At 50.1% G+C, this 25,081-nt stretch overlaps 1 protein-coding gene across 1 annotated transcript; it reads right to left on the bottom strand.

Annotated features, from left to right (window-relative positions):
• Nucleotides 1-9,210: 9,210 nt before the first annotated feature.
• POU3F3 (POU class 3 homeobox 3) lies at nt 9,211-11,044 on the bottom strand. The gene has a single exon (XM_033147642.1). The coding sequence runs from the start codon at nt 10,746-10,748 to the stop codon at nt 9,381-9,383; it is 1,368 nt and encodes a 455-aa protein (XP_033003533.1). The 5' UTR covers nt 10,749-11,044; the 3' UTR covers nt 9,211-9,380.
• Nucleotides 11,045-25,081: the final 14,037 nt, after the last annotated feature.

Here is a 25,081-nt window from a genome sequence, read left to right as displayed (position 1 = left end):
TTTTTGCGCATAAATCATCCCACACTACCCAGAACTGTGCATTTGGCAGCCGAAACTTTCCAAGCGCACTTAAGAAAAACATCCCACTGTGGTCTAAGACTGTAACCTCTGCTCGTCATTTAGCAGCTTAAAGATCATTACTTTTTTATTTATTATTATTATTTTATTTTATCAGAGTGCAGAACTGAGGCCCATGTCTTACGGCAACAGAAACAGCTCTTTCCCTCCAACGCTTGTTTCTGATATCAGCTGTTTTATATACATATCCAGAGAGGGACTAGTGCAATTTAGGACCACGGCGGTGGGGAGAATTTGGTCGCAATCCTACTAGGCGCTTACCGAGGCGCGCGCGAAGGATTGGCGCTGCTGCAAAGTTTCTGAGAACTCTGGACATCTAACTGCAAACTCAAACACTGCGATAAAGAGGGGGGGAAGGAGAGAGAGAGAGAAGTGGATTGTGGGTTTACACCTCAATTCTAAACGCTTGGAAGTTAGACCCCACCCCCACCCCCACCCCCACTCAATTGTGGCTCGTTCCTCCCAAGCAATCTGTTCCAAGATTAAAATCAGTTAAACCTCGGGCGGAGTTCTTTCAAACTGCATCCCGGATTGTAACTCTGCTCATGGGTGTAGCTGGGGGGGGGGGCCGCGGGAAAGGGGGGGGGGGTAGCTGCTACCTTCAATAAATAAAAATACATAGCTAACTGAGGCTCTGACACTTCCCCCCCCAACAAGAGGCCTGCCCCTCCCAACAAAAATCCTGGTTACGCCCATGAGTCTGCTGAATATTATTCTCTGGTCCTACAGTCTCAAAAGGGTGGTAAAATTATTTTGGTTTTAAAGAGTCAGGCCTGCATTTCCAAAGCATGCTTTCTCTTAAAGGACTCTACGTAGGGAATTGTCTTATTTTCTACACCAGCAGCTGCTCTCCAGGGTGTCAGGCCAGGGAGTCTTTCCCAGTGCTAACTGGAGACGCCAGGGACTGGATCTGCGATCTTCTGCACGCAAAAGGATGTCCCAGAGCAGCGGCCTTCCCTTTCCTCGTCACCAAGCTCATTTTCTGTTCCTCCATCGTAGAGAGAGAGGAAGGGACGAACGGTACATCTCTCCTCAGTCCAGTAGAACTACAACTCCCATCATCCCTGACCACTGATCCTGTCCTGTTAACTAGGGTTGATGGGAGTTGTAGTCCCAAAACAGCTGGGGGGGCGAGTTCGGGGATGGATGCCTGCTAAAACTCATCCATTTTCCTCCTGTTTTTATGACAGCCTGTGCCAGAAGGAAATTGGCAAGAGGCCTACTGCTGATTTTCTTTTAACCTGTGTTAGCCAAAGGACCTACCCTCTGTATGGACCCATCCAGATGAGTTGAAAAGCCGTTATAAAATAATACTGAGCTAGAAGCAGGTTAATGACCTGCGAGGGAAAGTCGAGCTCTTTGCAAGGGAAGGACTCAGGTTTACAAACCCCCACTCCTCGCTGGCATAAAAGTTGAAAGCAGTTGTCTCTCTCTCTCTAAAAGGGCAGAGAAAATGAGCCCAGAGCTTTTAAACAAAGTTGTACATTGTCACATTGATACGAATGGAAAAAGAAACGGCAAGGCAGATAGTCAACTATGCATTCGATGAAAAACAACCGAACCATTGCAAGGAATAACTTAAAGGAGCGCGTCGTCAGTGATGCTTAAAACTAAAACAAAAAACAAAAAACTCGGAGTTGGGAGGAAATCCCACCACACTTTAAAGCTTTTGTGCATTTGAAGGCTGCTGCAGCAGCCCATCCCGGGTCTGCAAAGAGTCTTTGCTTTCTTCAGTGAATCCTACACAACTGTTGTAGGATCCCTGTGCGTCCAAATATTCTACCGATTTCTGATATTAGGGAGAGAAAAACGGGGTGGTTGTGGTGGTGAGATGGAGAGGAGTTTGGATATTAGCCAAGAGAAAAGTTTCATCTGTCACAGCCACCCTAGTATCCATCCCCATTCCACATAGTAGATTATGACTCCTCTGGAAAAGCCTTTTAAACACAAACGCAGTCCCCCGCCCCGCAACTCAAAGCCTGTTTAGGCAGATACATTAACAAAAACATCCCATTTCAAGCTATTCTGATCTGTAATTAAATGGTGCAGCCGGCTTGTATTCACCGATGGCTTTTACAGAAGTTGCAGTGATCCAAAGTCAGGTTGCTGTGTCAGAGAGTGGCTCTTTTATTAATGAGAATACAAAAAAGGGGCTGGGGGAAGGGGGGAAGGAGAGGCTTGCATGTTCTTAGCCCGGCTTCAATTTAGTTGCTAAGCAACCCGTTTATGGTAATTCATCCGCGAAATTTAAATCTCTGAGAAAAGGATCCTGCGTTTGGCTGAATGGTCGCCACGAGCAGAACAACTTGTGGGAGAGGGCAGCAGCTGCCACTTCTGGCCACCAAGCCAGCCAGGCAGAAGCAGGGATGGGGAAATAATGCCCCCCCCCACTACACACACCCCTAGACCCCATGCAGAATGAGCTCATTGCTCGCCACCTCGGGGGACAGGGGGGAGAGCTTTCTTCACAATCCAGTACCCAAAGCGCGCGCGCGCGCAACCCCCCACCCCACCCCACCCATCCTGAGTCCAGATGGCTGCTGGGTCCTCAGCACTTCCTCTCTTCTTCTTCTCCTCCTTCCTTGAGATCCCCACATCCCCTCCCCACCCCTCTCTCTGTCTCCCCTCCCACCCTGATTCTCTGTCTCCCTCGCTCCCTGCTTCTTAAAGCGCGCGCCAAGGCCCATTGCACTTCCAAGCAAGCCAATTCATCCACCTGATCTTAGCCACACATTACTCAAACTGCGCAGGGTATTTCCTCTCTCTCTCTCTCTCTCTCTCTCTCTCTCTCTCTCTCTCTCTCTCTCTCTCTCTCTCTCACTCACACACACACACACACACACACTGGCATTTCCACTGAAATACTTAAAACACAACCGGAGGGTTTCACAGTCCTCCCCCAAAAAGAGATCTAACCCAATTCTGTAGCCTAAACACAAGAGGCTGTGGAAATAAGACTAATGTTATTGGACTGAGAGGGGTGAAAGAAAGAAGACCCGTTCAATCTTTGCGCCGGATCAATCAATCCAGAGTGAGCGCCACCCATGGTGCCTATTCACCAACAGGAAAGCTCTTTAGAACGACACTGACGCACATAACCTGGCATTGAAGGAACGAGAATATCTGACCTTTTACACCCTCTTTAACCTTCCATGCTGTGACTACAAAAGAGCATTAAACACTCGGGAAAGTAGCCAACCACCTCTCGCCACCCAGCGCCGGAGTGCAAATCAGGGGAGTTCAGTGAAGCTTGCTCTCAAGTAAGTTCTGTAGGGTTGCAGCAGGCTTAGTCTGCTCACGGACTGACATCTGGGAACCACGCTACCTTGTTAAACAGCTATGAGTGTTTGGATTTTAACACACCAGGAAGAAGACCTGCTCTCCTTTTCAATGAAGCTCACTGGTCCGCCTTAACTGTAGGGTTTTAAGAAACCGCTTACACCTAAAAGCACGCAGTATTTACTAGGAAGCGAATCCACAAAGTTCAAAGGCGTTCACTTCCTTGCAAGGATTTCATCATTATTATTAATGAAAGATCTGCTCTGGCAATTGTTATTCCTTCCCTTCATTCTCCCCGTCCCTATGTGAACAGGCTAAATAAAGGAGGCGGCAGCCTCTGCCCTGGTTTCCTTTAGGCTGCCATCCTATAGACGCTCACCTGAGCAGACCTGCATAGGATTGCGCTGTGAGACTCTCAAGCCCCTGGACGGAAGGAGAATGGTGAGTCGTGACGTCACTGCAATGACCAAGGGTTAGAGAGGGGGCAGGACTCGCTTGCAGAGGCAAAAGGAGCCTCTTCTCTGGAGGAGCAACGCTCTCCGCCTGTAAGGGCCCATGGAGCACAACCAGGAAAACCTTTACAGAGCAATCCATTTCACGTCCAGCTAGAAATAAATCCTATTTAAATGGCGCTCACTCCCAGGTGACTGTGTATACATATATAACTGCAGCATTAAACACCACACACACCCCCCAGCTCTCTCTCTCTCTCCTTTTTCTCCCACAAGCTCAAGTGGCCCAACAACCCACCCCTGTTAGGAGTCCATGGATTTTAGAGAACTATGGAATGCGTGTCGTCGCCCGTCCCCGTCCCCCCGAAAAAAAACACCCCGCCATTTCTGCCCGAAACAGGAGCGCGCACACGCAACCTCCAGCCTCACATCCATTAATCTGGCAGGCTAGGAAGAAGGGAGTTTGTGTCACTCTGGGTCAAGTTGTCAGTGGCTGACTGGCTTGCTGAAGACTGCCTGTCAGTCAACACCACATCTCCCTGCAGCTGAGACATCAACACCAACAAGGAGATCTTCCCTCGCGCTACCGGAAACTTGCACCCAGTTTTAAGCATTCCCCCCTCCCCAAACAGTAAAGGGCAAATATTTGTGCAGTTTTCCCCAGCCGCCCTCCCTCCACCCACCCGCCGCACTTTGGTTCCTTTTCGCCTTCCCATCTTTCCACTATAGACCAATTTCCTTGAAACAGCCAGAGGCTGGGACTTGTGAAATTTGGTCCATATCCTAAATAATTCATTCCAAGCCTGCAGCCAAGGCCAAGACTTGTTGCATCCATTTTAGAGTTTGATTAATCACCCTGGAACTCCATGCAAACTCAACTGCAAGCGTCCAAGGAGCTCCCCGCTTTATCGCTAAAAGCTGCCACTCGCAGATTTATTTTTCTTCTATTTATATGCAAATATGTCTGCGTCTTAAAAGGTGCGCGTGTGTGAGAGTGTGCGCGCTACACACACACACACACACACACAATCTCTATGAAGATATAAAAATGTCGTTTTGTCTTTAGCTTGAAGGTGCTGATCATTTATTACAAAAATAAACCAATAAATACAACAATATATTGTTGCTTTTGACAGGATAAATATTTTACAAATATATACTCTTAAAAAAAACAAATATCAGTGTTAAACTTAAGGAAAATATGACACTTATCGATAGAACTATCAATAATATATACTGCATTTCTTATTAGAGCCTATTGTTCTTTAAAGGTTCGGTTGAAAACTGTTCATACAAAACAAGTTCAGACCATAGCAATATGCAAACGCTACATGGAAACTATTTCCCTTTTTTCTTTTTAAAGGCAAGCCGCTGTGGTTTAAAATGCACGGTGGAGCTTGTTGTTTAAATTTTTTAAAAAATGATGTCAACAACAGTGGAGTGACTAGTTTAAATGCACTTGGAAATTATTTATTGGCTAGGGATTTGAACGCGGTTGTGATTAGAAGTCAACTAGGCAACTCGAGAAATTGGGGGAGGGGGAGAAGAGGTAGGAAAAGGCTCCAGAAAAGGGAACGTAAATTATTATATTTCAGAATCACGCGGACTGGTTAAATACAACTTTTTAAAAAAAAATTTTTTTTTTACTCCTCTCTCCTTTCAGAAAGGAGGAATGTGGGGGAAAGCTGGATCTACACGTGAATCTACACAAAATACTGGATCTACACAAAATACTGGATCTACACGTGAATACAATGCTTAGGGTAATTTAGAGATTTGGTGATATAGAACGTTATTTTCATTATTACATATTATATAACCCTTAACTAAAGCCTCTCGTTTATGCGTTCCGTGGCCTTGTAACCCTGAAGCTCCTACATACATTCAGAGGGTTCGATTTAAAGACTGGGGGGGGGGGAGAGAGAGAGAGAGAAGAAGAAGAAGAAGAAGAGCAAATCACCTTGGTAGATTCACCTTTCTGCGTTATATAAGGATACAGAGATGGGCATATTCTGCAAAATGCATGCTTCCAAAAAAGCGACTGACCTTACAAAGCAGATGCAAATATTACCTTTCGAACAGAAAAGAGCATGAGGCTCACTTTTACCCCCTTTGTTCTCATCCCAACCCATTAACCAAACAACTAAGACATGTAAACAGATCTCTGTCCTGATTTTTTTAAAAAACAACAACAACAACAACACCCCACGCCACTCATTCCTCTAGTGTGAAAAATAGGATTCTATCTCACATGCTAATAATTCCCAACAAGTATAAGCAACTTCGTGGCCTCTCTACTGGGAAGCCTGTTTTTTTCTTATTTCCCTGGGGTGCAATGAAATTGTTGGAGCCTAGTTTTCTCTCTCCCCCCCGCCCCCATTTTCGGTGCCCCCTTCCCCTGGACCACCTAAAAGAGGTAAGATTCTGCACTAGCTTCCTACACTCCTCAAAAACTGTCTCCCGACCCCTCTTTGTTGCCTATCAACATGCCTGTGGTTTAATTTGGATTAAAAAACCAATGTATTTTAGGACTCGGCTATTTAGCTGGCTTTGACTGACCTAAAATTGAGACTTATTGAAAAGGAGTTAATATTATTTCCTGGTTCTAAACCGTTATTACCATCATACCACACATCAAGTGAAAGAAAAAGGAAGTAACGTTAGATTGAAACCTTATGTTCTACTTCATCAGCTTCATCCTCCCACCCCATATTTTTCTGTTTCTACACAGTGCGCGCCGTGGGACTAGCTATCTTATCTGGGTACCACAACCCAAATGCAGGTTTCCAAACGTGGGTTTGAACTTTCAAACCTCTCCTGACGCCTCTGCTCTGTATACGTCAATGGCTATAACAATAACAAACAGTTATGGTAACCTACTTCTCAGTAGTGCAGCTACTGATATCCTTAACTTCACCAACGCTCACGTTTATTATAACTGGTATGGCTGCTATACAGAGTTGAGGGCAAGCACTTAACACCTGCGCCCATTCCACATCCTGCACGCATCCCTAAAGCAACAACACAACAATGGCAAACTACCAAAACCCTGGCCAAAACTCGTGAGTACTTCCTTCTCTTTCTGTACATACACCAACACACACATTTAGAAGTACCTTTTCTTAAACTATAGCGTTTAAATTAAATAAAAAGTTACACACATAAAATGTTTCCTAATAACATATAGTCTTTTTTTAAAAAGCATCCTATGCATTATATTTTGGAAAAGGGACGGGGAGTTAAACTGATGCAGATGATCGCTTATATCACCTGATAGGGGATATCTACAGAGCTAGAGTTGCAACTTAAATGAGGAGTCAGACAATGGCCTTCTGTTCTAAAGTCTTGGTTTATAATCCCATTACACACTCTCGATACATTGATCTAAAAATACCGTGGAACTATATGTGCATTTATAAGGAGTTGACCTACTTCTAAAAAAGCTAACCTGGACAATAGTAAATGGGGGTGGGGAGGTTTCTCCTCCTTTCCCTGTTAAAAACACACACCACAAACAGACTATACAGAACGCAGGTTGGCTCTATCGTTGAGTTTCTCATTTGGAAGGTTTTCAGTATTTCTTAAGAAAACTTAACTCGACACAATTTCGTACGCATCAGACAAAGACTATTTCATTCTAACAAATTTATTTTCTCAATCAGCTCTTACGGAATCACTACTCAAATTAAATTACAATCAAATTATCACATCAAAAGATACCCTTATTACCTAATAGCTGTCCGTATTTTTTTTTTCATTTCATTTTTTTAAATTTGTGCTCGTCTGAAAAAAACACGTAATACAAGATCTGGGGAAAAAATAAATTACCGTTTTGCAGCAGTTCATAGGTATTCTGAATAAAATATTAAAAGAAGTCATTTAATGAAAATATAAAGCAAATTTTTTTTTAGATCAACAACGGATCTAAACATTTCTCTATTGCTGTCTTTTTCTCTTTTTTTCTTTTTGTTTGTTTGTTGAAAAGTCTGTTTATTAAAACCTACCAAAAACACTGCGAGGAAATGGCAGTGTTATATAATCACTTCCACAGCACCCATTCAATCAAGTTGGCAACGGATTTAGGAGAGAAGTTCAGATAAGTGCAGCTGCAGATGCCCAGTTCATTTTAAATCCTTTTATCTGAATTAGTCCAGAAATAAAAAATATTAATAAAAAAAATATTAGCAGTGAACTTTTTAAAATTAATCTTCCAGGATGATTGGCAGCCATCAGGAACAGCCCTGAATTATTCCCTTTATGTCGCTGTTTCCCTTTATTTATGCAAAATCCTTCTACGGAGCTCCAAGTTTTAAGGACCAACAACCTCGCTTTGCTTCTCTCCCCCCCCCTCCGGGTAGGAGCCCCTCCCTCCACCCTCTTTCTTTTCAGGGTCATCCTTCTATTTGCGGGCGTTTCTTTCTTTCTTTATTCCTCTCCTCCCATCTTTCTCTCGCTCGCTCTCTTTCTATAGATATATAAATTTGTTCCCCCCCCCCATCCAGTCTGCTTGGCTTTTCATTTAGTGCTGCGTGCGTTCCCCCCCCCCCTCTCCTTTCCCTAAACCTAGAAAAAAGCTACCGGTTTTTCTCTTTTGTTATTGTTTTCAAAATAATGCTTCTCCTTCGAAAGTAGACTCCTTCCCTGCACCAAATTAATGTAGTTTGGGCAAACAAACAAATAAACAAATGACCACCCCCTTCCCAATAGCTCTGGAACTCAAAGAACATATCCTAGTATTGGTTTTTTTCTGCTGCTTGGGGCCTACCCTCTTTGACATCTTCATTTTAGGTATTTTATTTAAAAGGTGTGTGTTGGGGGGGGGGGCTGAAATAGAGAGAAAAGTTTCGGTGAACCTCGCAGGAAAGTCCTTTTAAAGGGGCTCGTGGCGGGTGATGGGGGGGGGGGTGAGGCTCGGGGAAGGACCAAGGAGCAGAGAGAGACAGAGAGAGAGAGAGAGAGAGAGAGAGAGAGAGAGAGAGAGATGGGAGCGCAAAAGAAGCTGGGTGCTGTACGATCGCTGCCACAACGATAACAACAGGGCATAATTTAGATCTGGTGTTGTGGAGTCGCTACGGAAAGAAACAACATCCGGGTTTGTGGGGTGTGTGTTTGTGTGTGCGCGCGCGTTTTGGGTCTCCACAACGCTCCCTTTCTCGCCATAGCAAGGAAGGATCTCAAACTATCTCTCTGCAATGAACAAGGCTAAGTGTTCCAGATATGTGTGTTTAAAATAAAACAAGCCAGGGAACCTGGGTCTGGGCTGTAGGTGCGTGTCGGTGTCCTTGTGTGCGTCTTCCCCTTCCTTCTCCCCCTCCCCTCCCCCACCCCTTCTCTCTCTCTGTCTCTCTCTCTCTCTCCCCCCCCCCTTTGCTCACCTCTCCCTATGCCTGCCTGCCTGCCTGCCTGCCTGCCTGCCCCTCTGTCTTCTCCCTAAGAATCCCTTTCTCACTTTTTTTTTTTAAATTGTGGCGTTGCTGTCGTTGATGGTGATGATGGCGACTGTCTTTTTTTTTGTTTTTGTTTTGTTTTGTTGTCCGTTCCCCCTCCACCTCCCCACCACCACCACCACCCTCACTGCACGCTCGCCTGGAGTCCGTGGTGTGGCGGCGGCGTATCGGAGTTCACGTTGCCGACCTGCGAGTAGACGTCGTCGGGCGTCTGCTGCTGGATCCCCGGGGGGGTCATGCGCTTCTCTTTCTGCCTGCGGTTGCAAAACCAAACCCTGACCACCTCCTTCTCCAGCTGCAGGCTGTCCGCTAGGTTCGTAATCTCCTGCGCCGAGGGCTTGGGGCATTTCAAGAAGTGGCTCTCCAAGGCCCCCTTGACACTCACCTCGATGGAGGTCCGCTTCTTCCTCTTGCGGCCCTGAGCCGCGATCTTGTCGATGCTGGTGGGGCTGCCCGTGGACGAGTCGGCTTCCTCCAGCCACTTGTTCAACAAAGGTTTCAGCTTGCACATGTTCTTGAAGCTCAGCTGCAGAGCCTCGAAGCGGCAGATGGTGGTCTGCGAGAACACGTTGCCGTACAGGGTGCCCAGCGCCAAGCCCACGTCCGCCTGCGTGAAGCCCAGCTTGATCCGCCGCTGCTTGAACTGCTTGGCGAACTGCTCCAGGTCGTCCGAGGTCGGCGTGTCCTCGTCCGAGTGCGGGTCGTGGCTGTTCAGGCCGCCGCCGCCTCCCCCGCCTCCGCCTCCCCCGCCGCCTCCCCCGTGGTGCTGGTGCGGGTGAGGGTGGTGATGGTGGTGATGGTGGTGCCCGGGGTGCTCTCCCAGCTCGGGCGTGTCTCCCCGCACCAAGCCCGGGTGCACCAGGCTCTGGCTGCCCGGCGGAGGGCTCAGCATGCCGTTGACCGTGAAGCCGCCGGGCTGCGAGTACAGCAGAGGCTGCTGCTGCTGCTGGCTGGCCATGGAAGGCAGGTGCGCGCCGGCGCCGGCGCCCCAGTGGCCCTGGTGCGGCGGGCCCAGGTGCGGCGGCCGATGGTGCAGCGCCGCGCCCGAGTGCAGGTCGTCCCGCCCGCCGCCTCCGCCGCCGCCTCCCTTCACGTCGGGCTGTTGCTGTTGCTGTTGCTGTTGCTGCTGCTGCTGTTGCTGCTGCTGCGGGCTCCCCGTCATGCCGACCGGGCTGCTGGCCCAGGGAGAGCCGGCTTCCACGGCGGCGGCGGCGGCAGCTGCGGCAGCGGCGGCGGCGTGGGGCAGCGCTGTGACCCACTGGTGCGCGTGGCTCAGCATATGGCCGCCGTTGCTGGCCGCCATGGCGCCCTGAATGAAGTCGCTCTGGACCATCTTGACGGACGAAGGGTCCCCGCGGTAGCCGCCGCCTGACACCGACGTGACGGCCACGCTGCCCGGCTGCATGCCACCGCCGCCGTCCGAGTGCACGATGGAGCCCGCCGACAGGATGCTGTTGGTGGCCAGGTAAGGGTTAGACGCCGCCGTAGCCATCGCCGACGCTTTCCTGTCGCCCCCTCCACTGCGCTCGCCACAAGCCGCCGCCGCCGCCGCAGCCCAGTAGCGCGCCACCAGAATCCCGCCCGACTCGGCTGTTTCCTCAGCTCTCCTCAGCCTGCCCGGCCCGCCGGCCGGCCGGCCCCGACGCGGGCTCCTTGCGCGCGAACGCGCGCGCCGCTGCCGCCGCCGATCCTCCTGGGCTCGCGGCTCCTCTGAGGGGAAACACTCGCCACACGCAGACAGACACACACGCGCGGCCGCTTCTTCTCCTCCTTCTCCTCCTTCGGCGGCCCCTTATTGCGATTCACCTGTTCGGTGTTGCCTCAGCGGCGAGAAAGACATTACCGAACCTCTCTCTCTAGATATTGGTAGAAGGAGGGAGGAAGGGGGGGGGAGGAAGAAGGGGGAAAAGAAGAAGAAGAAAAAAGAGCGGGAACCGCCGAGGGGAGGGAGGGAGCGAGGTCGGCAACAACAACTCCCCTTTTGGCTTCCTTCCTTCACTCCCTCAGGAGCATATTTTCTCCCCTCACAGTCTCTGGGTTGTTGTTGTTGCTGCTGCCGCTGCTGTTTTCTTTCCCCTCACAGAGAAAGTTTCTCTTCTCCCCCTTCTCCCCCTCCTGTAAGGCTTTGTATGGGGTGAATGAGTGCGTGTGGGCTCCTTTCTTTCGCCCCTCACGCACGTCCCCTCGCACACACTGTCTCTCGGTCTCTCTCTTTCGCGGTGCTTCTGTTTCTTTCTTTCTTTCTCTCTCTCTCTTTCTCTGGCTTTCGTCCCCCCTCTCTCCTCTCTCTCTCACGCGCAAGTTTTGTTTATGTCCTAAGAAAACTTCTGGCGATGCTGGCGAAGGCGGCGGCGGACGAGGCGACGGAGCTGCGGGCGATGCATCGCCTCAGAGTTGACGCCCGGCCGATGCGCCCGGGTCCCTTGGAAACAAGAGTCCTGCTCGGGCCACCTTCTTGCGAGAATCTGGAGAAGACATGTCGGTTCCTTTCCCTTCTCTTTCCCCCCGCTTTTTCCTCTTTGGGGAAGGGATGGCTTGGTGGGTGTGGGTTGTTGCCCCAGTCGTCGTCCTCCTCCTCCTCCTCCTCACATGATAAAAGAAAGCAAGTTCGACAATATCTCTTTGGTCACCCTTCCTTCTCTCTCTCTCTCTCTTTCCTCTCGCCAAGAAAAGTTTAAAATCGCAGAGAACTCTGTAATTCGAAAGGGATGACGAGGATCCAGCGGTCGTCTCGGGGAGGAGGAGGAAGCGCCTCGGCGCAGGGGAGCCGCGTGAGGGTGGGCGCGCAGATATGGTATCCTTGAGCCGCGAACTCCGCGGGGGAAGTTGGCTGCCAGGCTCGTGAAGCGTGCTCTTCTGCTAGTGCTGGAGTACAAGCCGCTCTGCTCTGCTCTGCTCTTCCCTCGCTGCTGCTGCTGCTACCGCCGCCTCCTCCTCCTCTTTCTCCCCCCCTTCCTCCTCCTCCCCCCCTTCCTCCTCCTCCTCCTCCTCTCCTTCTCTTTCTCTCCCTCTGACAGCTCTCTCTCTGTCCCTCCCTCACAGAGCGGGGACTGTCGAATGTTTACCCTCCGCCGAGAGCGCGCGCACCACCACACTTTCCCAAATACAAGGAAGTCGAGCGCGAGGGCCCCCGCTGATTGGCTACCCGCTGAGTGATTGGCAGGCCCGCGATGACTGGCTCAGGACGCGAGGCCCCCCCTTCCGGCCGTTCCGATTGGTTGCTTTTTAATTTAGGCAAAGTGTCGTGGAGGCTTGGAGAACTGCCCTGCCCCCCTTCTCTTCTCCCCATCACCACCCCTCCTTTGGTCTCTCTCTCTCTCTCTCTCTCTCTCTCTCTCTCTCTCTCTCTCTCTCTCTCTCTCTCTCTCCTACTCACAACATCTTAACTCTTAGAGCCCAGTGAATAAATCTGAGTTCTCTCGGCATTGAGCTGAGAAGAGGGAGGCGGGAGAAAGGGGAGCAATGAGAGAAAAGAGGGGGAAGGGAAGAAAGGAGAGAGAGAGAGAGAGAGAGAGTTGGGGGGGGGGGCGGAAGAGAGGAAAACCCACTATCTAACACTGTACTTATTTTACTTGCATGCATATGATTCCTCTTATGGGCGCGCTTAAGCCGTATTATCTGCAACCAGCCGTGGCACACAGGGGCTGCCTGCATTCACAAAGCCCCCCAACCTAAAGAAAGGAAGAAAGAAACAACAAACCCGGAGCGCTCTCCCTGGTATCTTCCAAAGTTTCCCTCCCTCCCCTCCCTCCCCCTGTTTCATGTGCCTGTTTCTGCATCTGCTCCGCCCCCCCCCCCCCGCTTCCCAGAGGCACAAAGGTGCAATCGCCAGCAGCCCTCCTTAAGCCATGGCAGTTCCCACTGAAAAGCCCGCATCGGACAGAGAGGCTCAGGCGGCCGGCTCTCCTCCTCCTCGTTGCAGGCAACCGGCCCCACACTTCTTTGTTTTACTGCCTCGGTTATTCCGCATCTTATGGAAAGTACAATGCTCCTCATCTCTCTCTCTCTCTCCATCCCCCAACGGAGGGAGTATGGATGCACACAGCACTCCGAGGCCTCTCCAAGCAAAAGGATGCCTTACCTTTCAAGAATACCCAGAAAAGCTTCTTTTGACCATGTGTCTATTTTAAATTACGTTAATCCCACGGTGCCTTTTCAATTTTTATTTTTATTTTGGTGGTTCATTTCAAACAACGCAATGCCTCTCTAAATGGCTCTATTCCCTATCACTATATAAATGCAACCATGATGTGTGTGTGTGTGTGTGTGTGTGTGTGTGTGTGTGTGTGTATAAAAATAACACCGACGCCGGTAGCATTTTGTAGGATATAGACTTGACTCTATGAAACATTTTATTATTGCTAGTCCAGCCGAAAGAGTTAAGGTGGGCGGAAGAGAGAGCGAGAAAGGGAGGGAAGGAGGGAAGGAAGGAGGGAGGGAGGGAGGGAGGGAGGGAGGGAGGGAGAGAAGGATGCGACCAAGCGGAAACGCTGCACAGAGGCAACCTCAGTGAACCAAGAAAAAAAGAGAAAGTGGCAACCCAAACAAGGGCAAATTGAACACTCCTCGGGGAATTCCAGTGAAATAACACCATTCGGACATTCAAGGAACGCATCTTGGCTAATGACTGTTGCGTGTTTGTGCGCTGTTGTGCTTGTGTGCTGTGCACACACACACAGCCTGTGGCCAGGCACTCAGAGTGTGTATCCCCTTCCACATTTGTGAGTGTATAAGCTGTGCGCGCGTGGGTCGGTCTCGCTTTCTCTCTCTCTCTCTTCTCCCCCCCCCCCGTGAAAATATGCACCGGCGTGTTTACATTAAGATGTGCAACACAACGCCCCCCGTCCCTCCCTCCTGTTCATAATTTCACCACAGAAGAACCCAGCTTAGGTAAATTTCAGTGTACAGCACGAACTGCATACATATCCCCACTAGCGAGGAAGGTATGCGGAGCTGGCGTGATGGGCAGATTAGCTGGAGGCTGCTAGCATTTATTTAGGACTCGGTCCAGCTCCTGCTTGTACAGTAAAAGATACCATCTTAGGTAGGTTTAGAAAAACCATTAAGGTGAAGTATACAGATCTGAAGAGCTCTGGTAACTGAAAGCCTAAACATCCAGAATTCTTCTCCTTTGTGTTCCCCTGTGTCTCCCAGACGTTTCCGCCTTTTAGATATACACATACAGATGAAGGGATCTAACACAGATTTCATTGAATAAATCGGAGATCTCCAGGTGCAGTCGGTTTGAATAGTCCGTGCCAGAACCCCATGTTTTCTTTTCCAGCCGATTTTGCTTGGATCAGGCTCAAAAAACCGACTGAGTCTCGTGGTTTTGTTTACACTGAATGGGGAGGATAGGAACGGTGCCATGGGGCCGTCTTTCATTAATATACAGTGAGGATTTTGTCTAAATTACTGCTATGAATTTCACAGTACACGCTTTCAAAAGCCGTCTCAGGTGGCCCGATGAAACGTGATAGCGCCTCTGCAGACCCACTTCGATAATAGTAATAATAACAATAATAACAACAACGACAATAATAATAATAATAATAATAAAGTTTAGGGGGGAAATCCCCCCAAATATTGTTTACCCATTAAACAAACTATATTCTTGTTTGAGTTTGGAGGGGATTTTTTTGGGATGTGTGTGTGTTATTTATTTATTTATTTAAAATTCAAAGTTAATCTTCTTCATCCCTCAACAATTCATTCCCCACCCCCACTCCCCTTTCCTTGTAGAGTGTGATTGCTTTGTCTGAGGGGGGGTGGGTGGAAATCCAAAGTATAACAAGGGGAGAACAGTTAGTGCTGATTTTCATTTGCATAAATTTTCATATATTTTGGTGAAAATAATAGACTAGTGGAGAGCTGGGCTTAGTGGAATCAGTGCGAAGGAGAATCTTACCCGGGATCTTTTCGCTGCAGTTGAGAACACGAATTTTCTCCTCCTCTACTAATCTCATAGCCAAAAACACCCCCAAGCACTTATGAAATACAAATCCTCCAAGTCTCGGGGCTCCTTTTGGTAAGTTTGCTTTTCTCTTTTCCTCCCTCTTTTTCACTTGTATTATCTCTCTCTCTCTCTCTTTCTCTCTCCCTCCGCTCCTTTTCCATAAATGTCTTCTGAAAGCGCGCCTGGGTGCGCTTGTGTGTGGTGCAAGACTGGGAACCTCTGAAAACTCCCTGGATGGAACAAAACTCCCTCCTCGCCACAATTTGTTTTTGTTTCAAAGATAGATACTCTCCTCTCAGACACCTTAGTGGAACATTAACCTGGAGTCATTCTAGCGAACTGAAGCCACTCCTCGCTGCTAGCTACTGCTGTACTTTTTTTTGAGGGGGGGCACTGGTGTGTAACTCTTCTGGGGGGGGGAAATAGATTGGAAGATGACTTGGAGCCTTGTTGTTGTTGTTGATGATGTTGATGCTATTGTCCCCCCCTCTCTCCTTCTGCGCCCAAAGGGTCAAGGCAAGGCAGAGAGAGAGAGACCCCCTTAGGCACCTGCTGTGACCCAGAGGGAAATAAAACTGGGGTTGGAGGAAGAGGAGGAGGAGGAGGAGGAGAAGGCCGACGGCCGGCGATGCGCCGAGAGGGTTAATGTTGTAACTAGGGAACAGGCGGTTAAGCACAACATCTATAGCTCTGTAGTGAAAGTCCATCAGAAAGAGTATAATCAATCAAAACTAACCAGGACATCCCTTCATTTTATTCTCTAAGGAGGCTGGGGCCGGAGTATTAGAAGGAAGCAGGATTCACATTGTCTCTTTGCCCCTGATACAGGCGACAACCCTCCCCCCCCCGCCCGGCCTCCCTGGAAAGAAACAAACACCCCACAACCCAGGTCCCTTTTAGCATTTCTTCCCTAGGCCGGATTCCATCTAGCTACCTAGAAAAACTCTTTTTCTTGTGCCACATATTTTATTTTTTTAACAGTGCTGTTTTGTTGTTGTTGGTGGTGTTGAAATGGGGGTGGGGGTGGTGTTGGCTCTGGGTGTCCTAGAGAACTTCACTCGGTTTTCTATAAATCCAGTTCGGGGCTGCCTTCCCCCAATTTTTTTCCCCTTTCCTTTTCTATGGGAATCCATGTATTGCCCCCTTCTTAAATCTCGTTTCTTTTTTCCCCCCAAGTCTTCTTATCTCCAGATATCCCCCTTCGCAACACAAGCCCTGACTCGGATTTTTCTGATTCTTATTACTACTGTTATTGCTATTATTATTATTATTATTATTATTATTATTATTAATAGGGCAACTGACGATAGCAAATGGGCGAGAGGGCTCTCGCCGAAGTGGGGAGGTGTCGGTTTCAGATGGGGGTGGAGAAGGACCGCTCATTTCCCCCTTCTTGTTGACGCGCTCAGCTTCCCTTTTGACTGGGGTTAACTCTGTGTGCTCCATTGGAACAGATGCCGCGTAAAGCTGCTCGCTCAAGATCATTTGTTTCCTTGATGGGGGAACATTTCTGAGCGGAACATATTGGTTGCCATAGAGAAAGAAATAAAGGAAGAACACTAGTCACATTAAGCTATATGTTTGTGCACTGGGCTTTAGATAAAAGGGCCTCGGTCCAGCCAAGGAGAAGAGAAGCCAAAAAGCGGAGCTCTCCCCCCCCTTCCTCCCCCTAGCTTCAACTAAAACTAACTTTATTTTGTTTTGGACTTTTACAGTCGTGACATATACGCTAATTTTATTGGTTGTCGTTAATTTTATAAGATACGGTTTGCTGAACAAAATAAAACTTTCGAAGTGCTCGAGGAGAGAGAGAGAGAGAGACAGAGAGAGAGAGAGAAAGAGAGAGAGAGGGCCGATGCCGGTCGGCAGGGGGCGCACTGACGCGGCTCTCGAGCGGGGGAAAGTCGAAGACACTTTTGCTGAGCGGCAGTTGAGCTCTAGCAAAAAGTTGTTAGAAGCAGCGGGAAGGGTAGGGCCGCGTACCCCAGCTTCTATATATGTCCGTGTTTGTGCGTAATCTCAAGCAACCAGGGCGTTCGTCTTCCTGCCCTCTTCCTCTGACCGCAAGAGGGGGAAGGAGGATGGAGAAAAAAGAGTAATATATGCAGAGTTTTCGTTGTTATTTCTTTTTTTAAAAAATAAAATAAAATAACCCAAACCTAGAATTTATATAGAGCTGTCATAACCCCCAGCAACGGGAAACCCAGAAACCCAGCAGTAATGGGAAACTTGTGGGAAACTTCTCAGAGAGTCATCAATCACTGGCTATAAGGTGGTGATTTGGAGCACGCTGCTAACCGAGATCTCAGTTTCACCTAAATAAAAGGAACCAGTTCAACATTAAGAAGTAAAAGAATGAAGAGGAAGCGGGCATGTTTGGTGGAAAGAGGTGTGCTGCAGGGTTGTACCAGACCGAGGAAGTTTAAGGCCCCCTGGAGAGCAGGGACAGGCATCGAAGGGGCTTTTTTTCAACACATTGTAACGTTTATTTGCTATTCTGTACCTGAAGAAGTATTCCCCCAAATGAATCAGGCGCCCAGAGTTTTCCTAGGCTACTCCCTTGTCCCTGAGGACTGAGAGGAAATCAGCACTGCTAAGATGAGCAGTAGATGCAAAACCCACAGAAGGGGCCCTTCTTGCCAGGGTCTCGCAGGCTGCCCCGATCCAGAGCACACGGTTTGCACCATCTCATTGGGGTTCAGAAAGCCCCCAATAAAAACCTCAGAGCTTGGAAGGTCAGCATGTTGTTCGGTTCCTGGTTCCCGTTCCCCTACTTCCAGTGTCTTGACCGAGGGCAGGTGGTTGGAGAAAACGGCTCTTGGACAAAGGGCTGCTGAGACCCTCGCCGTCTCTCTCCGTGACTTTTGTTCCTGTTAACTTTCTTACAGGCTGTCTTTCGACACTTGCAACACTTGGTAGGGCCACCGCGTTCTTGATAGGAAAGAGGTACCATGAACCCTCTCTCTAAATCTTGGCCTCCTCGGCTAAGGCTAAGATCCTGCACGCATTCCCCTGGGCGTGAGCCCCATTGGACTCAGTGGGACTCACTTCCGACTACAGGATTGCGCTGCAAATCTTCCATCCGGTTCCTTAAGAGAACAGAAACAGGAATTGCTGTGTGCATATATGAAAGGGTGTTTCAGAAGTACTGTTTGCATACACCACTCTCTTTCTCAGGCGGGAGGGGAAGGAAATAACGTAAGACATTGCTCCGCTTTCCTTAATGGGGCGAGTCTGAGATCGCTCCCCACCACCCCTTTCCCCGGCTGAAGTCGAATTTCAAAACTCTTGGATAGGCTTGTTAGTTGCGCTTCGGGTCGCTTACACACGTTCCCACACTGACGGATGTGGCAGGGGAAGCGACGACAGTACCCCAGACTATTGTGGTGTGTTTCCTGAACGCAATTTTATTCACAACCGCCAGCATCATTACCACATCATATTTCATTTATCGCTGTTAATTATGCAGCTGATGAGTGCCTGAACACGCGATTTTGGATCAGAGCAGCAGTTTTTAATATCTGGTATCTGGAAAACATTGGCCTTTCCTCCCCCCCTCCCATTCCCCTCCTTCCATCCTGTCCCAGCTTAGTTCTTGATCTGTCTTTTCTCCTTCCTTTCCCCCGCCTTCGAGTGAAACTTTCTCATGTATATGTGGCGGGGAGGAACCCATAACCCTTCAGCCTTATTCCTGGCCGCCTACATCAAAAGAGGGTAAAAGCAAACAGAACCTCCTGGATGCAAAAAAATAAAAAAATAAATAACCCCCCCCCCCAGCAACAAGTCAATTTGGCAGGAGTTACTTATGTACGTGCCACACACACACACACACACACACACACGGAGAGAGAGAGAGAGCCTATAAAAAAACCAAGATAAGAAAATACCAATGCTACAAATGATGTATTTATTATTTTACCCGGTTGTAAAACTCATTTACAACATAAATAGAGGAGGAGGAGCATTGTCAAAATTGTTAGCAGGTATTTGCCGTCCTTAGGATTCATCCACTTAGGCTGCAATCTTAACCCTACCTACCCGGGAGTCAGCCCCATTGAAATTCAACAGGATTGCAGCCTTAAATGCAAGGACCACGAGGTGTCCAGTAGCCTAGGAGAGCCAAGTTCCTTCTTAGTGTTCAAATGCCTTTTTAAATTATTATTATTTTTAAAGTATCTTCTTTCGGAGTGAATGATGGTGACGGTCAAAGTTGCGCCTGTTTCCCAGTTAGGCTTCTTAGACTGGGCCTTTGGGATGCTACTCCCCAACTTTACAGTTCATAGTTCTTCGTAGCCGGGCTGGTTGATGATGGCTGTGCTAGTGGTTTAGTACTAGGAGGGGGATGAGAGTTGCTAATCTGGGGGGAGTAAGGAGGTGGGAGGTGGGTGGGTGAGGGAGTTGGGGGCAAGGGTGTGTATGTGTGCGAGAGAGAGAGAGAGAGAGGAAAAAAACACATCCCTGTTACGTTGAAAGAGTGTCAGGCACCATAAGAAAACAACAGTGGGACAGGCCTGCTCTTTTTATCCATACATCTCATTGTGAGAGCCCCAGGCTGAGCTTTGTTTATTGTTTTGCGTCCAACAAAAGCCTTTCGGGTCGTGTAATAAATTAGAAGTAGGAAGGGAAGAGCTGAGCAGGCCACGAATGTGGCTCGAGCAGAAGAAAAGGCACCTATTTGGGGATGCTCGCTCCTTGCCATTACGCAATGCGATTGTCCTTGGGAGGCAAACGGGGGTGGAAGGGGTGGGGGAATGAGAAGAGGCGAGCAAGGGGGTGGGGTGGGGTGGGGGTGATGAAGCCGCCACCTCAAACGTGCCGGGCGGAATGGAAAAGTTAGCCGGCGAATGGATGGAACAATATCGCCTACTCTTGGCTTTTGAAAACGGGCTGAATGCGGGCGGGCGCGCTCGCCTGGCCCGAGATGGAAATGAACTCTTCGAAGCTTCCAAAAGAAATGAAATAATGAAAATAAAAAATCCATAGGGTGAGGGAGCTCCCCACACCCCACTCCCACGGAAGGGAGGTGGTTGTGGGGCGTTTCTAATCGCCCAGGTAGGAACATGATACAAAAGAGGATGAAAGTATCAGTCTCTTTAAAACGAGCCGGGCCGGGCCGGGCTGGGCTGAGGGGGGGAGGGAGGGAGAGCAGCGAATTTGCAGCCCTGTAGAGGCTGGAGACCATTGTGAGCTGCGGAGCCGCCACCTCAATAGGCTTCCCCCAGGTTTTTTTTTTTTTTTAAGGAAAAAGCAACATTAATATGCATTACATAGAGGGGTGAGTTGCAGATTTTTTGTTTTGTATTGTTTTGTTTCAAGGCGCAGAACGATGGCAGTTTGGGGCTTATGAAATGATGTATCTTTTTGTTGTTGTTGTTGTGTGTGGCACATTGGAAAAGAGGCACCGATGAGTTAGGCAGCCCCGCTTATTATTATTATTAGATTTTCTTTTTCTTTTCTTTTTAATTTGACATTTGAACTTGCCTATTGTCTGAGGATCTCGGTGCAGACTGCAGTAGGTCAAGCTAAAGGCTGCTCTTTTTGGAATTTCGTAGGAACGCGCTCAGGCCGCCTGCTCGCCTTCCGGGAGGGCGAGAGGAGCTGTAGCCTTTGCTGCTGGGGTGGGGAGGAGATGGGGGTGGGTGGGTGGGTGGGTGGGGGCCTCTTGCCAGCGCCGCCGCCGCCACCCCAGTCGAAAGCAGGACAAGGCTGCGATTCTCAGCCCTCTCTCTCAGCCTAACCTCTCCCCTCCAAATGCATATATATGTACATACAATTCGAGAAGGGGTAGGAAATAGGTAATATAAACGCTGCCATGGAAAAAAAAGCGGCAGAACTAGCCACCATATTTAGTGAACTCCAAGAAGACCTATGGAACAACAACAAAAAGTTAGGATCAAAGAATAGTTTCTTCCTCTCTGGCGGTTTCCTGCCCTTCTCAAGTTTGGCCAGGAACAAAAACGTTGTTATTCTGGAACTAACTAGCTGGGAAGAAGGGAAGGAACCTGTGGTGGCAAGCGGCTTTCTGAATTTCTGATTTAAGAATGGCTAGCCAATCCCGCTTTTACTCAGAGTAGGCAACAACCACCCTCCTGAAGATGGCAGGGCTTTACCGTGGTGCGCTCTCTCTCTTTAAAATATATTTTTTTTTTTTTGCAGTTGAATATGTTTCTATTGGTGCGAATCTAGTCACCCCCCCCGTGTTAAGATGAATCAGTATGAATTGCTTTTAACTTCTGCCTCTCTGCAGAGAGAGGCGAAGGACTGTGGTCTTTCTCTGGCTAGCAGCCACTGCTGCCTCCCCCCCCACTCGCAGAAGGCCAGGTTCTTCTTCTTCTTCTTCTTCTTCTTCTTCTTCTTCTTCTTCTTCTTCTTCTTCTTCCTCTTCTTCTTCTTCTTCTTGCCACCACTTTCCCCTCCAGCCGCGAGAAGAGGAGGCAGTGCGCAGGGCTAAGGCGCAGCCGCGAAGGCGCTGAGAGCAGAGCGGCGGGGTAGGGGCCAAATCGGCGGGAAAGGCCCATTTGGATGAGAAGGACAACGTGATACCACCTGGTGGAGTCGATGAAGTCCTCTTTCTTCAGCCTCTTTCTCCCCACACGCTCCTGGAGGTGTTTTGAACAGGGTGGCAACTGCACACACACGCACACACACACACACACACACACACACACCTTTTGTGAGGGGAGCTCGTCTTCCTCAGGCTTTGTCACGGCGCCATGAGCGCCAACCGCGCGCTGCTTCTCCCAGCTCGCCAGAATAGCCTTTTCAAGGTGGGGTGGGTTGGGCCCCAATTGGCTTTTCCTCTTTTCCTCTGCCCCCCTCATTTTATTTTTAAGGAGGGAGAGGGTAGAGATTTCAAAACCCCGAACTGGCGCTTGGCTTCTGTGAAGAAGCGCATGGAAGGCAGGCAGCCTCAGAAAGGTTTGCTTTCCCTCAGAAAACAAAAGCACAATGTTTTCCTCAGGCCGATTTGTGGCGACTGGCCTGGACCAAGACTGGCGAGTGTAGGAGGCAGTAGCCGAGCTTGTTCTTGAAAGTTAAGGGAGCCCCAGTGGACCTGCGTGCGTTTCTGTGTGTTATAACAGGAGGAACTGGAACGGGTTCCTCATCTTACCTGAACGCCCCCCCCCCCCGCCTCCGGTTTTGTTCCACCCACCGGCCCTGCTGCCAGTGGAGCAAGCTGCCGGGAAGGCTATTCCGCCGCAGACTGCTGCTTCTGGCAGCAGGGCAAGAACTATTATTTGCCGTAGCTGATTTCTGGACCAAGAGAGCTGAGATCGTTTTGCTGAGGGACCTGCTGTGCTTGTGGTGGTGCTGGGGACACCGACATACCAACCAATGATGTGAAGGGTTTGTGTGTGTGTGGGGGGGGGAACGACAAAAGGGACATCGATAGAGTTAAGCGAGGGGATGCGTGTGGTTGGGGGTAGGGGGGGAGATGGAAGAAGAAGAAGAAGAAGAAGAAGAAGAAGAAGAAGAAGAAGAAGAAGAAGAAGAAGAAGAAGAAGAAGAAGAAGAAGAAGAAGAAGAAGAAAGCAGTTCTGGGGTTGCACAATTCTTGGGGTTGCCGCCTGGGCGCGCTGACGGGCGTGCGCACAAACAGGAGGCCAGGATTGCGGTACCCCCCCCCTTCCTCCTCCTTCTAAAAATGTTTCCACAGCGTTTGAAGAGGCGATTTCTCTCTTTCCTCTCCCGCCCAATCCCCCCCCCGGCCCGCAATCCCCGCCCAGGCAGCTCCTAAAGGTGAGTGCAGATTGCAAGAGTTGCTGCTCTGTTTTTTGTTTGTCAAACAGGAGGCTTCTCCTGGGAGAAGGGCATTTGTGGAGGGATCCCAGCCCAGGATTACATTAATCAAGGCATTATTTCCCCAGGGATGCGCGGCGCAAATTAGAGTAAATCCTAATAAAATTGGATCGCCGACAAACGGAACGCTTAAAGTAATCTGCTCCTCCTGCCTGCCTTTTCTGTTATTTATTTTTTCTTCGAGGCCCACAAATCTTTTAAAGGTATCGCGCTTGCCCTGCGCAGACAGATACCCACCCGCGCGCTGCTGCCACTGGCCGCCTTCCTTTCCACAGAGCCTCTCTACAGAAGAGCTGCTGTGAGGGGCCAATTAGTCTCCATGTCTCGGAGCTCCCACTTCCAAAGCGGCGGGAAATAACATCCCCTCAGCCTTCTCTGTGAGGGTTCCCTTCTCCCCAGCTGTTATTTAGTCGAGGTTTCCCACCGGTGCCACCGTGGAAGGGGGCAATGGCGGAGGCGAAAAGGCCGGGCCCCTTCCTCTCTTTTTAAAATTTTTCTTCCTCTCCTTCTGCCTTCGGTGTCCTGCGGCCGAGAGCTAGGCCAGCCAGCCCCAGACCAACGTCTCGCCGCTGGCGTTTCTTCGCGGCGAAGTTGCCAGAAGGTGGAGGAGGGGAATGACGGCGGGCGCCAAGAGACTAGTCCTCTGCGAACACGAAAGGAGGAGCGCGGGTTGAGGAGAGGCGGGATGTGAGTGTGGAGAGCTGTGGAGTCTTCTCGCTGGAAACTCTTTAAACAATAAAGAAATGAAAAACCTTCTCTCTCTCTCTCTCTCTCTCTCTCTCTCGTGTGTGTGTGTTGACGGGAGGGGGAAGCAAAAGCAGACTTTCACTTTAATCTTTTGGATTTAATCTCCGCTTTCTCTCTCTCAGTCTCTCCACCCCCGTCCCTCCAGGGAGGGAAGCAAGCAGTCCATCCCTCAGGGAGCTGGCAGTAGCCAGACCTCCTCGGACGACGGAAAGGCAAACAAGAGCGGCAGATGCGCCTTTAATTGCTTTCCTGGGCTCTGCCTGACCCTTGCTGGAGGCTTCTGGGCTGCGAGAGGGAAAGAGAGGCAGCAGCGAGCGGGCGGGCGGGAGAGCAAGGCGGGCAGGCAGGCAGGCAAGCAAGCGGGAAGATAAGCTTTCCCCCGACAGACAGAGCCAGTCCAGTCAAGCTAAACACCTCGTGAGGGAAAATTAGCGCGCGCGGCGTGCCAGGTAGCCTCCCCCCACCCCCACCGCCTCAGGAAAGGCGAGGAGCCCCCTCCTCCCGCCACCCCCCCCCCCACATTCCCACACGCGATGTTGCCAACGCATCTTTCCCTCGCGCTCGCTCTCTCTCCCCCCCTCACCACCCCGCACCTCCCGCCCAAAGCGACGACGCAACCAATTGGCCAACCTGAGTCTCCCATTTGGGCTGGTTTACTTTCCAGAGTTCAATTCTCCGCCACCTTCCCTTCTCCGCCACACACCCCACCACCACCACCACACGCGCGCGCGCTGCCTCGGACGCCTCCTTCCTTTCCCTCCCCCCCCCCCCAGCCACCGCTGCTGCCGTCGAGTTTGGTTTCCTCAGGGTCGAGGTGGTGCCCCCCCCGGAAAGACCGGGGGTCTGAGGGTGGGGGAGGGGAGTCTCCGTTTTACCTGAGCGAGGGTGAGGGGAACGAAAGAAGGAAGGGGGGAAAGAATGAACACCACACACACACACACACACACACACACACACACGCAGAGACTGCTGTTCCCCTTCCCGCCTTCTCTCCGCTCGCTATCCAGCCGGACCATTGGACCGACTAGCCCGCCTGCCTGCCGCCGCTCTGCAGCCCCTTCTCTCCAGCCTCAGCCGAGGAATCCTACCGCCGCTCGCTTCTGCCTGCTGCCGCCTCTGCCCCGGCCGTCGGCTAGGCTGGGCTGGGCGGTTCTCCTAGCGCAGAGGCGCGAGGCGCGCAGCCCCGGGACTCGGCTCGCCGCCGCCGCCGCCGCGCGAGTCACCCCGGCTGCTGACGGATCATTAAGAAGAACTGGCTTAGCGTCCCCGTCCCCCCCCCCGCTCCCTGGCACCTGGCGCCTATCCTTTAGAGCAGAGGATGC

The sequence above is a fragment of the Lacerta agilis genome, chromosome 4 (assembly GCF_009819535.1).
Source record: "Lacerta agilis isolate rLacAgi1 chromosome 4, rLacAgi1.pri, whole genome shotgun sequence".
Lineage (NCBI taxonomy): Eukaryota > Metazoa > Chordata > Lepidosauria > Squamata > Lacertidae > Lacerta > Lacerta agilis.
This window is presented reverse-complemented; position numbering and strand designations above follow the sequence as displayed.